At 51.4% G+C, this 13,890-nt stretch overlaps 1 protein-coding gene across 2 annotated transcripts; it reads right to left on the bottom strand.

The window, feature by feature from the left end:
- Nucleotides 1-910: 910 nt before the first annotated feature.
- Nucleotides 911-9,308, bottom strand: PLAU (plasminogen activator, urokinase). Of its 2 annotated transcripts, none has more exons than XM_009458751.4 (11): nucleotides 9,117-9,308; nucleotides 6,792-6,879; nucleotides 6,336-6,363; nucleotides 6,082-6,189; nucleotides 5,307-5,481; nucleotides 5,024-5,115; nucleotides 4,647-4,866; nucleotides 4,277-4,425; nucleotides 3,489-3,629; nucleotides 3,006-3,154; nucleotides 911-2,016 (listed from the first exon to the last, which is right to left on the bottom strand). In XM_009458751.4, the coding sequence occupies exons 2-11, from the start codon at nucleotides 6,846-6,848 to the stop codon at nucleotides 1,840-1,842; spliced, it is 1,296 nt and encodes a 431-aa protein (XP_009457026.2). In that variant the 5' UTR covers nucleotides 6,849-6,879; nucleotides 9,117-9,308; the 3' UTR covers nucleotides 911-1,839. The 2 variants fall into 2 exon arrangements, with proteins under 2 accessions (XP_009457026.2, XP_063637970.1); XM_063781900.1 differs by lacking the exon at nucleotides 9,117-9,308 and adding an exon at nucleotides 7,187-7,286.
- Nucleotides 9,309-13,890: the final 4,582 nt, after the last annotated feature.

Raw genomic sequence — 13,890 nt, 5'->3', positions numbered from 1 at the left:
GCCTCAGCCTCCCGAGTAGCTGGGGTTACAGGCACCCACCCCCACACCCGGCTAATTTTTTTGTATTTTTAGTAGAGATGAGGTTTCACTATGTTGGTCAGGCTGGTCTCAAACTCCTGACCTCAGGTGATCCACACACCTCGGCTTCCCAAAGTGCTGGATTACAGGCGTGAGCCACCGAGCCTGGCCAGCAATTTTCACTTACAGGTCTTCTTCTTCTTCTTTTTTTTTTTTTTTTTTTTTTGAGACAGGGTCTTGCTCTGTCACCTAGGCTGGAGTGCAGTGGCACAATCAGCTGACTGTAAATTTGAACTCCTTGGCTTATGATCCTCCTGCCTCAGCCTCCCAAGTAGCTAGGACTACAGACGTGCTACCACACCTGGCTAATTTTTTTATTTTTTGCAGAGACAGGGTCTCACTAAGTTTCCCAGGCTGGTCTCAAACTCCTGGGCTCAAGCGATTCTCCCACCTCAGCCTCTCAAAATGTTGGGATTACAGGCATGAGCCACTACACCTGGCCACAGGTGTTCTTCTTGGTTGAGGTCAGCTCAAGGATTGTTGGGGGCAGAGTGAAGAGAATGTTGTGGAGTTAACCCTAAAGAAGACCACCATGTACAGCTGTACAAGATGTGCACTGCACAAAGGCATCAGGCTAAGGAGGCAATTGGGAGCTGACACTAAGCCTGTACACTACTTACACAGCCATGGGATTGTGGTTTGGGGAAACTTTGTATACATTAAGTGCTGTGGTGGCCCTGCCCTACAGCTCTCCTAACCTCTACCTCCCAAAGCTCCATTAAGTCCAGAGATGCAGTCCCATAAGAAACTCTAGGGTGCAGTCCACCTTTGTTATTTTCTCCTTTTTATGTACTCCAACTCCTTCCCATACAAGCACCAGGGAGATTTGTCATCAGAAAAATCACATTTTATTGATCATTTTTATTTAAAATTACAAAAATATAAATAAAAATAGTGAAATATAAATATTCAGTGTACAGGAGTGGTCCTCACCCCACCCAGTGAGGATTGGATGAACTAGGCTAAAAGGAAGGGATAACTGGCCAAGAAAGGGACATCTATGTGAAAGTGAAACTGAGACAGTGCTGGTCACAGGTCATGCTGCAGAATAATACATTCCCAGGCACTGTCACGTGGGGGACCCAAGAGGCCCCAGGAGTGACCTATAACCTCTCCAGAAAGACCACTCTGTGTGGCATCACAGTCCACACAGTTTAAGGAAATATCTAGACTTAACAATCAGACACCAGCTCTTACTCACACTTACACTCACAGCCCACACACAAGTGTGCAAACATACACACACATATATATTTCCTGATACATTCATGGAATATCAGAGCCCTGCCCTGAAGTTGTTAGTGTCTCTGCTCCCCAAACCGCTGCTCCCACATTGGCTAAGCTCCCTCAAGAGACCTCAGCTGTTACACTTCCTAATTGGGAAATTATTCATTTCTTAACCATGGGCCTCACAAATGCCCACCGTCGGGGGAGCTGGCTCTCCCTTCATCCATGCACAGGAGATGCCCTGCCCTTTTTAACTCCTGCAGGCTTCAGTCCAGAAAAAGACAAGTTGCTGGTCAGTAACATGTTGAGTCAGGACCACCCCTCCATCCTGGCCAGAGGGGTCTGGGCAGCCAGCACCCAGGCCTATGCCTGAGGGTAAAGCTATTGTCGTTCGCCCTGGTGGGTGGCACAGGCAAATCCATCTGTGCAGAGCCTATCTTCCCAGTCTCTTCTTACAGCTGATGGAGATGACTCTACTGCAAAAATGACAACCAGCAAGAAAGCGGGTGGTGCCCGTTTCCTCCCTGGGGACCCTCAGAGGGCCAGGCCATTCTCTTCCTTGGTGTGACTGCGGATCCAGGGTAAGAAGTGTGAGACTCTCGTGTAGACGCCTGGCTTGTCCTTCAGAGCACATCCACGGCCCCAGCTCACAATTCCAGTCAAAGTCATGCGGCCTTGGAGGGAACAGACGAGGGGTCCCCCTGAGTCTCCCTGTGACGCCAAAGATACAAAAGATGAGCCCTAGAGAAGTGAGGAGGGGATTTCTGATCCCATCACCCAACCATACCAGAGAGAGGGAAGAGTTTCCCAGTCAAAGTCCTTAGCGACTTCCCATTTTCTTTCTTTTTTTCGGGGGGAGGACAGAATCTCGCTCTGTCGCCCAGGCTGGCGTGCAATGATGTGATCTCAGCTCACTGCAAACTTGCCTCCTGTGCTCAAGCGATTCCCATGTCTCAGCCTCCTGATTAGCTGGGATTACAGGCAGGCACCACCACACCTGGCTAATTTTTTTTTGCATTTTTAGTAGACACAGGGTTTCACCATGTTGGCCAGGCCGGTCTCAAACTCCTGGCCTCAAGTGATCCATCCGCCTCGGCCTCCCAAAGTGCTGGGATTACAGGCATGAGCCACTGTGCCTGACGCAGCGCCATTTTCTACCACATCAAGTTTAAAATCCCCTGCTTCGCTTTAAAAGCCCTGTCATCTGCCACTATTCCATCCACACTCCCAGACCCTAGTTCTCCTCCCCACCCGGAATATGCCAGCCTCCTTCTCAGTTTTGTATCTTTCAACTGAAACACCTTCCTTTCTTCCCTCTGCCTCTTCAAATGCCTATCAAGTCACATTTCCTTTAAAGCCTCCCCTCCCTGACCCTCAGGTTGGCACTTACCTCCCTCTCCTGAACACCTGATCATTTATAGTTCACAACACACCCCGGGCACTGAGTTACATTGTCTTTTACTGTTTCCTCTTTCTAGGATCTCATGCCCCCAGTCTGAAGTGACTAGCGCAGAGCTGGGATTTTTTTGGTAATGTCTGGCAAACACATAAGGACTGGTTTAAACCCTCAAAGACCTGAGCTCCTGATTCTGGCTACTTAGGGCTTAGGCTAGAGAGAGACACCCTTAAGCTGGCTGGAACAAGCCCAGGAGCTCTGGGGAGATATGGAAGAGGTGGAGAGAGATGCTTGGAACACTCACCTGGCAGGAATCTGTTTTCCACTGTGGGTCAGCAGCACACAGCATTTTGGTGGTGACTTCAGAGCCATAGTAGTGGGGCTGCTGACACTCCCGGTGGGAAATCAGCTTCACAACAGTCATTTTCAGCTGCTCCGGATAGAGATAGTCGGCTAGGTGGAGAAAACAGGGAGGCATTTGCATCAAGATTTATCTGTCCACTGGGAGTCTGCCAGAGAGGGGAACCATAAAGTATCTCTACCAGGGAAGGCCCTTATTCTCTTCCATGCAAATCTGAGCCTTTACTCCACCTATAGCCCCTACCATCTATTTACCTTTGCAGCCCATCGCTCCCTAAACAACACTTCTCATCCATCCCTGGACCCATCTGCCACCTCCTCAGTGCTCCCACCTCTAACTCTGCAGTCTTCCCTTGATCACGCTGGGCTCACTTTCAGGTCAAAACACTCCTCAGGACCTTCTAAGTCAGTCGCAATTGTCACTTACTAGAATTCTCTTTTCCAAAGCCAGTGATCTCACAGCTTGTGCCAAACTGGGGATCGTTATACATCGAGGGCAGGCAGATGGTCTGTATAGTCCGGGATGGCTGCGCACACCTGCCCTCCTTGGAACGGATCTTCAGCAAGGCTGGGGGAGGACAGAGGGTCAGAGGAGAAAGATCACTACTGGTTAGGCGGTCCCCATCTGTCCCCTCCAAGTGCCGAGGAAGTAGCTATGCCTATCCCTAGGTCAGTCATCCAGGGAGGTCTGCTGGTCGCTTATCACCTGGAAACCTCCCCTGCCCCATGCCCCAAGGGCTTTGTTCCAGGTGTTGAAAAAGGCTTGGATGGCCAGAGCCACTGCATACAGCTGTACAGGTCGTTTCTGCAAAAACTCCCAGCTGAGGTAGTTAGGCTGGAATCCATCCCAAGGCTCCATTCTCCAAGTTCTATATCCTAGCACAGACAGAGGCTGCATCCCACAAAGGAAGGTGTGTCTTTTTCTAATTCATATAAACAGGGCATTCCCAGCCCAAGCCATATACCCACAGGGCTGTTTCCACTCGCAAGAGGCTACTTGTTGGGGAAATTCAGGGTCTCTCCAGAGGAGCACCAGGCCCCTCAGACTTCATGGAACTCTTCCCTGCCACTCCCTTTGTCATGTATATCGAGGCTTCAAGGTCCCCCGCCCCACCCCTGCCCCACCGGGCAGCTTCAACCTCAGCTCCAGTCTCTCCCTGGGTCCCACTCTCCCCAAGCCATTATGGCCACAGTAGTCGCGGGGTTCCCCCTCACCAATGTCGTTGTGGTGAGCAAGCGTGTCAGCGCTGTAGTCCTTGTGTAGGATGAGGTTTTCCACCTCAAACTTCATCTCCCCTTGCGTGTTGGAGTTAAGCCTTGAGCGACCCAGGTAGACGATGTAGTCCTCCTTCTTTGGGTAATCACTGTGGGAGAAGATACCCATCAAACAGCTTAGTCCCATGAAATCTGCCACTTCTTCCTTCCCTCCCTAGAGGCCTCAAAGCGCGACTTGTCCCCAAGGCCATGGGCTGCATGGACAGGGGCAGATGAGGGAGAAATGAGGCGGAATACTTTGCTGGGAAGGAGAAAGGGATGTGCTTGGGGTGGGGCAGAAGAGTCAAAGAGGAGAAACCCAGGGCCGTACATGAAGCAGTGTGTGGCGCTGATCACCCAGCAAGGGCTGATGAGGCTGCCTCCACACAGGTAGGTGACAGAGCCCCCCCGGTGCCTCCTGTAGATGGCCGCAAACCAGGGCTGGTTCTCGATGGTGGTGAATTCTCCCCCAATAATCTTAAAGCGGGGCCTCAGAGTCTTTTGGCCACACTGAAATTTTAATTCTTCTGGAGGAGAGGAGGGCTTTTTTCCTGGAGGACAAACAGAGGGATGTCTTAGGGAGGCAGGTAGGAGAAAGCATCCCTCTCGGGCACCCCCCACCTCCTCAGTCCTCCTGTGATGGAATAAGGGGACATGCAAGTTCGTCCCCTTCCACCCCACTGTCATCAGCAGGTCAGTGATGCTCACCATCTGCGCAGTCATGCACCATGCACTCTTGGACAAGCGGCTTTAGGCCCACCTGCACATAGCACCAGGGTCGCCTCCGGTTGTCTGGGTTCCTGGCAACACAGAAAGATAGGGGATGTCATTCCAACCCAGAGGGCCTTCCCTGCCTCCTCCCCTCAGGGAAGACTCAACCAGAGGCCGCGCTTCTCTTGTGCTATGGCCAGCCCTCTGGGAGAAGGGGATGGTAACAAGGTTTCTGGGAAGCTGTAGGGAGGGCTTTTGGTCCTTGTTGCCCCCACCTCACCTGCAGTAATTATGTTTCCCCAGGCCCAGCTGAAGAGCATCAGATCTGTGGGCATGGTATGTTTGCTGAAGGACAGTGGCAGAGTTCCAGGCCAGGCAGGGCCGGCCCATGGTGTCAGTGCTGGCCTTTCCTCGGTAAAAGTGACCATTCCCCTCATAGCAGGTTTTTGACTTATCTACAAGGGGACAGGAGGATAAGAGAATATGAGAAAGAGAAGAACATTCCAACTAACTTTTTTTTTTTTTTTTTAGATGGAGTCTTGCTCTGTCACCCAGTTGGAGTGCAGTGGTGTGATCTCAGCTCACTGAGATCTCTCCCTCCCAGGTTCAAGCGATTCTCCTGCCTCAGCCTCCCAAGTAGCTGGGACTACAGGCATCCACCACCATGCCAGGCTGATTTTTGCATTTTTAGTAGAGGCAGGGTTACACCATGTTGTCCAGGCTGGTCTTGAACTCCTGACCTCAAATGATCCACTCACCTTGACCTCTCAAAATGCTGGGATTACAAGCATGAGCCACCATGCCCGGCTGCCAACGGACATTCTAAAGATGTCGTTTCAGACCTGCCAGAAGACTGGACAGGGTCTCCTTCCAACCCCACCTCACATTTGTGTGGCCACTGTTTCGTGAGCGTGTGTGTGTGTTTATGCTTGTCACATAGGGATGAAGATGTCACCCACCCTACCTCCAGCTCCTAACTCCTGCCTGCTCTTGCCTCCCACCCATCCCTCCCTGTCCCCAAATTTCTCTCCCAGTTGCAGTGGAGATCCCCATACCTATTTCACAGTGCTGCCCTCCGAATTTCTTTGGGCAGTTGCACCAGTGAATGTTGGAGAAGTACTTGTTGGACACACATGTTCCTCCATTTAGACAGTCACAGTTCGCTGGAGAGAACAAAGGTGGGGTAAGCGAGGGGGAGTGGAAGTGGTAAGGGCTGGCACAGCCCTGCAGCAGAGGGCAGGGAGGGGATGTCCCCTGAAGCCTTCCCAACTTGTCTGTGCAGCCAACTGTTGTAGGGGTGGATACTCACATGGAACTTGATGAAGTTCATTGCTGCCCTGGAAGAGATTCGGGAGGAGGCTTCATCAAAGGTCCCATGCTCCAGGGACTCCAGGGTGAGGGTAAACTGGCCCCAATCCCAAAACCCACTCTTCCCTCTCCCTCTTGCCTCACCCTGTTCGTATCTAGTTCTCAAATGGAAGACCATGGGTTTCCAGCCAGGAGAAATGGATTGACCCAAGCAAGCTTCATCTACCAGATGCCCGCAGGCTGGGGCAGTCCCGGCGGCCTCTTCCTCCCTTGCCAGCCAGTGCCAACCCCCGTGGTTCTCAAGCCTCCGCTGCCACCCTGTCCCATTTCCTGGGGAGAGCCTGGCCCTGCTGTGGATGGAATCCGGAGGACCCCAGCTCCCTGAGCAGCCCCTCCTCTCCCCTGGTGCTGATCAGAGGTCCTTGGGCAGCATCAGTCAAAGCAAGAGCGCACTCACTTTGGAGTCGCTCACGACCAGGACGCAGAGAAGCAGGCGCGCCAGCAGGGCTCTCATGGTGGCGAGGTCGGGGCGCTAGACGGCGGCTCTGCAAAGGAAGGAGAAGTCAGGGCAAGAGGCGGAGGAGCGGGAAGGCAGGCCAGGCGGACGACTGCAGCGCAGGGGAGATGCCCGCGGTGACCAGGCTCCCCAGCTGTCTCTCTCCTCTCTGGGCTCCGGACTCCCGGGCAGCCTGGATCGGCACCCGCGGGGGACGCCCGGAACGGGGCGCCTTGACTCCGTGCAGCCGCCGGGGAGCCCAGGGAGCCCGGGAAGCCCAGGGCGGGGGAGGCAGACGCTCGGGAGCTGGGGCCGCCGCGCATCCGGCCCGGGGATCTCAGGACCGCGGCACTCACCGGTGGCTGCGGCAGGAGGGCGCGAGCCGGCGCTGCGGGGACAGGTGGACCCTGGCCCGGGCTCCGGGGCTGCGGTCTCCGCACTGTGCTGCGACCCGCGGCGCCTGCTCTATATCAGGGCCCGCCCCGGCGCCGCCCCGCCCTCTCCCGCCCGGCTCCCTCCCCTGTCTTGCAGCGCTCAGCGACCCGGACCCCGCGTGCTTCCGCAACGCTCACAAAGATTTGGGGGAAGCGCGATCTCCAGCGGAGGGGACCCAACAGCGTCTGGACTGAGGAATCGAGAGGCTTGTAATTTCTCCGTGCTTCCTCCCATGCACCTGGCCGGGGGCCTGCCCCAGTGCAAGGAGTCCCCGAATTGCAGAGAGGAGAGAAGGCGCACAGGAGACTCTCTACCTCGCCCAGCTCTGAAGCCTCCTGGGGTCCTCTAATCAGTTCTTCTGCAACTTCTCCCCGCTGGGCCCCAACTTGCCTAAGACTGCCTCAGACCCCCTTGCCCGCAGCTGATGGAGCTGTGAAGTCTTCATCAACGCGACAAATGTACGAGACATACTCTCCCAGAAGCACAGACAGAAAAACCCCTGCCTGTGTAGGGGCTCCCTCTGTGCGTCTGTTCAGTGGCAGTCCCCAGATATCACCAACACAACCAGTGGATGGAACAAAGCCGGGCTTATTGCTTTCGGCAGTAAGAGGGTTTGTTTGATGGTGCTATCAGAGGCGGAAAGGCAAGGCCAGATTACTGAAAATTTGCAGCTTGGTTTAAAGTCCGTTTTTGACAGGGCTTGATAAGGATTGGGTTAGGTGTCGTGATATGATGTTACAGGATTGTGGGAACAAAGTCCTAGGGCATAAACTGTTGGTGCTTCCTATTGAAGTGTTAACGGGTCTTTTGGGAAGTTTCCATAATGAGCAATTCATTTATTTGTGCAGGCAAGAATAAAAGTAAAGACAATGGAAACATGTAGACAGTTCTAACTGTGGAGGTTCTGGAGGGTGTGGAAGTTCTGTTCTCACCTCTGAGTAGAGGAATTGGGAGACTGGAGGACAAAATAAGAGGAAGATTTATTTTTCACTGTTTGTCTTTTTACACTCTTAACATTTTAAAAAGCACATCTCTGTATAGCCCATTCCAAAAAGATAATTACGCATTTTTTAATGCATGTGTATTTAGTGTTTTACTTCATCATAGAGCCTTGTTTATTCTATTCAGATAGAAACAATTGTTTATCAAATAAAATTGTCCTCCAGAAAAACAGACCATGTGTAAATGACTGCATCCACCCTTCCTGCCTGAGGATAAGCAGACATTTGTGTATACACACACACACACACACACACGCATCTCTGGGCACACTTGGAGGAACATAGCAGGGATTCTGTGATTCTGTCACCTCCATCTCTTTCCCCTAGTGTCAGGAACCAGGGCTTGGGGTCATTTTGAACCCAGTAGGACTCGCTCTCTTAGTGGGAAGGAGGAGGCTGAGTCCCAGCAATCCACTAGGGGCTTTGGGCCCTTTCCCAGCCTAGGCCTGCAGCATTTTCCTGCCTTGCAAATCTGGACCTTGGGTCTGGGTCCACCTGAGAGTGACAGAAGGAAGGCAGGGAGAGTGCCAGGAAGGTAGGAAGGAGGAAGGCTCCTTTGCTCTGCCCCAGCCGAGGGCTCAGGATGCCAGCTGCCGGCTGGGGAAAGTACAAGTTAGCCTTTCAGCTTTTGGGAGGCAGGTGACCCACTGTCTTCTGGAGAGACTTCTGTGCTTGCTGAGCTGCCAGCCTTCCAGGGGACAGACTGAGTCAGAGATGCTATAGGCTTCAGAGCCAACCTTGCTACTTCCTCTAGAAGACTGTGGTCAGTTTTGTTTGGATTTGAGAACCCATTAATTGTAAATAAACGTGACCAGAACATAAACAGAGATGCTGCAGCCTGAGGACTTACCCCGAAACTCCCAGGTTAGTTATCAGGAAATTCCCAGGGGCCGTCATGATTCATGTTGCTCCCCTAGCAGCTCTCATGACTCCAGATTACTTGGCTGGAGGCGGTCATGCTGATTGTTGAGAGCAGATGACTTCATTTCCTCCTGGACAAAGGTTTGGTGACCGTTATGAAGCGTGACACCCTTTCTCCTCCCCTTCCGCCCCCTCCTCCCCCGTGCCACCTCTTCACCTAGCACTTCAACTCTTCACAGAACTTCCTTATCCATGCGCTAATCTTTAGCACTCTCTGAAATCTTTGTGCACAGTTCTTTTTTTTTTTAAAGACAAGGTTTTGCTGGGCTTCTGGGTTCAAGGGGTCCTCCCACCTCATCCTTCCAAAGTGCTGGGATTATAGGCAGGAGCCACTGTGCCTGGTGACTTTCAGTCATTTGAGAGCAAAGATCACATCTTAAATATCTTTGTCTCTCCCTCAGCACTTGGTACGTGCCTTATTCACGTAGGTGCTTTATTGTGACTGAATTAATGAATAAGTAGGAACAAGAGCTTTGGGGCACCCTGGAAATTTCTCTCCTCTTTTTTTCTTGACATTTAAAAAATAGTACCGGCTTGTACTTTTTTTTTTTTTTTTTTTTTTTTGAGACAGAGTCTCACTCTGTCACCCAGGCAAGAGTACAGTGATGTGATCCTGGCTCACTGCAGCCTCCACTTCCCAGCTTAAGTGATCCTCCTGACTAGCTGGGACTACAGGTATGTGTGATCACACCAGCTTTTTTTTTTTTTTTTTTTTTTTTTTTTTTGAGACAGGGTCTCACTCTGATTGTCCAGGCTGGAGTTCAGTGGCACGATTTCGGCTCACTGCAGCCTTGACCTCCCCAAGTTCAGGTGATCCTTCCACTTCAGCCTCCCGAATAGCTGGGACTATAGGCATGTGCAACCACGCCTGGCTAATATTTTTGTATTTTTAGTAGAGACAGGGTTTTGCCACGTTGCCCGGGCTGGTCTGGAGCTCCTGGATTCAAGCAATCCGCCCGCCTCAACCTCCCAAAGTGCTAGGATTATAGGCATGAGCCACTGCACCCAGTTAATTTTTGTATTTTTTGTAGAGACGGGGTCTCACTATGTTGTCCATGCTGATCTCAAGCTCCTGAGCTCAAGCAATCCATCCGCCTCTGCCTCCCAAAGTGCTGGGATTATAGGCATGACCCACTACAGGCGTGCACTTTTTTTTTTTTTTTGAGACGGAGTTTCACTCTTGTCACCTAGACTGGAGTGCAATGGTGCAATCTCGGCTCACTGTGACCACCACCTCCCCGGTTCAAGCGATTCTCCTGCCTCAGCCTCCTGAGTAGCTGACCCAGCTAATTTTTTTTGTATTTTTAGTAGAGACGGTGTTTCACCATCTTGGTCAGGCTGGTCTCAAACTCCTGACCTGAGGTGATCCTCCCGCCCCAGCCTTCCAAAGTGCTGGGATTACAGGCATGAGCCACCACGCCCAGCCATATATTTTTTTTTTTTTTTTTTTTGAGACGGAGTCTCAGTCTGTCACCCAGGCTGGAGTGCAGTGGCACAATCTCGGCTCACTGCAAGCTCCGCCTCCTGGGTTCACGCCATTCTCCTGCCTCAGCCTCCCGACTAGCTGGGACTACAGGCGCCTGCCACCACACCCAGCTAATTTTTTGTATTTTTAGTAGAGATGGGGTTTCACCGTGTTAGCCAGGATGGTCTCGATCTCCTGACCTTGTGATCCGCCCACCTCGGCCTCCCAAAGTGCTGGGATTACAGGCGTGAGCCACCGTGCCCGGCCCCAGCCATATTTTTTATATTGTATTTCTGTCTTGTGCTTCAAGGCACATTAATGTAAACCATTTCTCTTTAAACTCATAACTGCCTTATGATATAGACTGGTATTGTTGTTCCCATTTTGCAGATATGGAAAATGAAGTGGAGAGAAGATACACAGTTGATGAGCAGCAAAGCCAGCACTAAAACCCAGCGTCTTTTGATCCTTGTTCCTATGCGCTATACCTCACTGTCTCCATAAAAGACAGAACGCTGTGAAGGGAGGGGCCAGTGAGCTAAGATGATCCAGCTCAGGGGAGCCCTCCTCCTGACTTTGGAGACCTCCTTCCAGAAAGACTGCTCAGACTATGGACTCTGAGCTCCTAAGTTGCACCCGCTGTAATACAAATTAGTTGTTTGCCTGAATTCCAAGAACTGCCTCTGTGGTCTAGGCTGTCTGAAATTTCTGTTGAGGGTAAGAGAATAAGGAACTGAATGTGTATGATTTCATTCTTTTCCTGACTCCTAGGGTGAAGCCACCAACCCCTGCCTCTGTGTCTCAAGGGTACAGAGCTCCTGAGTCAGATGTGGCAACACAGGCTGCTGGAGAAGCCCTTTCCAGGAGATTCTCATAAAAGGGAAGGCAGATGCCAGATGCGCAGGGAGGGGCAGGGTATCCAAACCTGGCCCTGAGACTAAGTCCAGGAAACTCAGCCCCTAAGGACTATTTTCTGACCCAAAAGGAAGTTCCCATGGAGTCATAGGATGCAATTCTGTGTTGTATATGAAGAATGCTCAGCATGGCACTATAGAAAGACCACAGTGCCTAGCCTTCAGTCTGCTACATCAAAGTTGAATGATCTTAGGCAAGTTGCTTAACTCTTTTTTTTTTTTTTTTGACGTGGAGTCTCGCTCTTGTCACCCAGGCTGGAGTGCAATGGTACAATCTTGGCTCTCTGCACCCTCCACCTTCTGGGTTCAAGCAATTCTCCTGCCTCAGCCTCCCAAGTAGCTGGGATTACAGGTGTCTGCCACCATGCCGGTCTAATTTTATATTTTTAGTAGAGATGGGGTTTCACCATGTTGTCCAGGCTGGTCTTGAACTCCTGACCTCAGGTGATCCACCTGTCCAGCCTGTGCCTCACTCTGCAGATTGGCTGAGATCATGCTTGCATGTGAAAGTATTCATTCATTCCATATTTATCATGGACCTACTGTGTGCTGGGCACAGTTCTGGATGCTAGAGATAGGAAGAGGAACTGTGTAAACTGTAATTCCTACATCGAGTGCCTGCCTCCCCTTTTTGACTGTGGCTGGATTGACTCAGAAGACCAAGTCAGGCTGGAGTCCATTCCAGGATTCCAGGCCAATGGGGATGCTGTATCCTTGGCCAGCAGTTCCCAGCAATCAGGCAGCTGGACTCACAGCTGCATGTGCTGTTCACTCCCACATTGCCTATGCTTACTCCGTCTCCCTCTTGTCTGTGTCCCTGTGTGGGCTGAAGCGCCTCTTTCCCTCCTACACATGGGGCAGACGGACTCTTCAACAGTTCTGGGAAGGAGGTACGGAATGCTGGTCATATAGCTTCCTTGAGTCTAAGGACCCCTTCTTCCTGAGTGTCTAGTGTGAAGGGTGAAGCCAGCTGGCAACAGCAGGCACTGAAAGCTGCTTCTGGGCATGTAACATGATAGGGGGATTGCTGGAGCTGCAGGCCCCCAGCAGGCTGTGGAAAGGGTGGAGGGAGGCAGCATTCTTGCTTCCTTACTCATGGAAAGCAAAGAGCCCAGGGGCTGAACCCTGAGGTTACACTGTCGTCAGTAGCACCATGAAAGGGGAACTAAAGCTGGTCCCTCCAGCATCAGGCTATGACCCCCCTAACCTTCCTCACTCTTTTTCTGCCTTACCAGCTCTGGCCTGCTTCCTAGGCCTACCCAGGCCAGTCAGCTCAGACTTCTGCATGTATGTCATGAGTCTTGGCCAAATTTTTCTTTGTCCCTCCCTGACCCAAACCCAGTTATTACCTAAGTCAGGAACTTACTGCTTTAAAGTAGTTTGCCAGGTGCGGTGGCTCACGCCTGTAATCCCAGCACTTTGGGATGCTGAGGCGGCTGGATCACTTGAGGTCAGGAGTTCGAGACTGGCCTGGCCAACATGGTGAAACCCCGTCTCTACTAAAAATACAAACATTAGCCAGTGTGGTGTCACACGCCTGTAATCCCAGCTCCTCAGGAGGCTGAGGCAGAAGACTCGCTTGAACCCGGGAGGCAGAGGGTGCAGTGAGCCGAGATCGGGCCACTGCACTCCAGCCTGGGTGACAAAGCGAGACTCCATTAAAAAAAAAAAAAAAGTAGTGTTGGTCATGGCTTACCAGACCTTCTGGATTCTGAGCCCCTCACCAGGAACCAAAGTTAGGCCCTGGTCCTAAAACTTCTGCTCAGAGTTCTGGTTACCATATTGGGTGGCAATAGATGCTTAACTAGAAGCAAAGGGGCATGCCCAGGAACAAAGGACTGGGATGACTAACCAGCAAATGGTGGGCTTGCTGAAGACTGCCAAAAAATCAATAATATTTAGGGATATATGTTCAGCCAGAAGCTGAAATACTGAAAAAATCCTATTCAGAAGAAAACTAACATAATATTCATAACCCATATGATGTCTAATTCCACATGCTCATGGCTCTCCCAAGCTGGATTCTATGTGCTGGATTCTATATGCATCTCTGTCTTCAAAGCAAGCACTTCCCCTTCCATTACACAGAGAGGAAAATAGAGGCTAATGAAGGGAAGTGAATCATCTGAGTTCATTCACTAAAAATGATGAGATTCAGGATTCACAGATTTTGAGGAACTTCATGACACATTTCCACCCTCTCCTTTCTTATTCTGAATCCTCAGCTCCTCCCTTTTCCCGATCACCATCCATCCCCATCCTCAATCTATCTTGCCCACCCTCCTGCAGAAGGTGCTTCTTTTCTCTGGTTTGCTGAGCCTCTG

Source organism: Pan troglodytes, chromosome 8, assembly GCF_028858775.2.
Source record: "Pan troglodytes isolate AG18354 chromosome 8, NHGRI_mPanTro3-v2.0_pri, whole genome shotgun sequence".
Classification (NCBI taxonomy): domain Eukaryota; kingdom Metazoa; phylum Chordata; class Mammalia; order Primates; family Hominidae; genus Pan; species Pan troglodytes.
The sequence above is the reverse complement of the archived record's forward strand: the minus strand, read 5'-3'. Positions and strand labels throughout refer to the sequence as shown.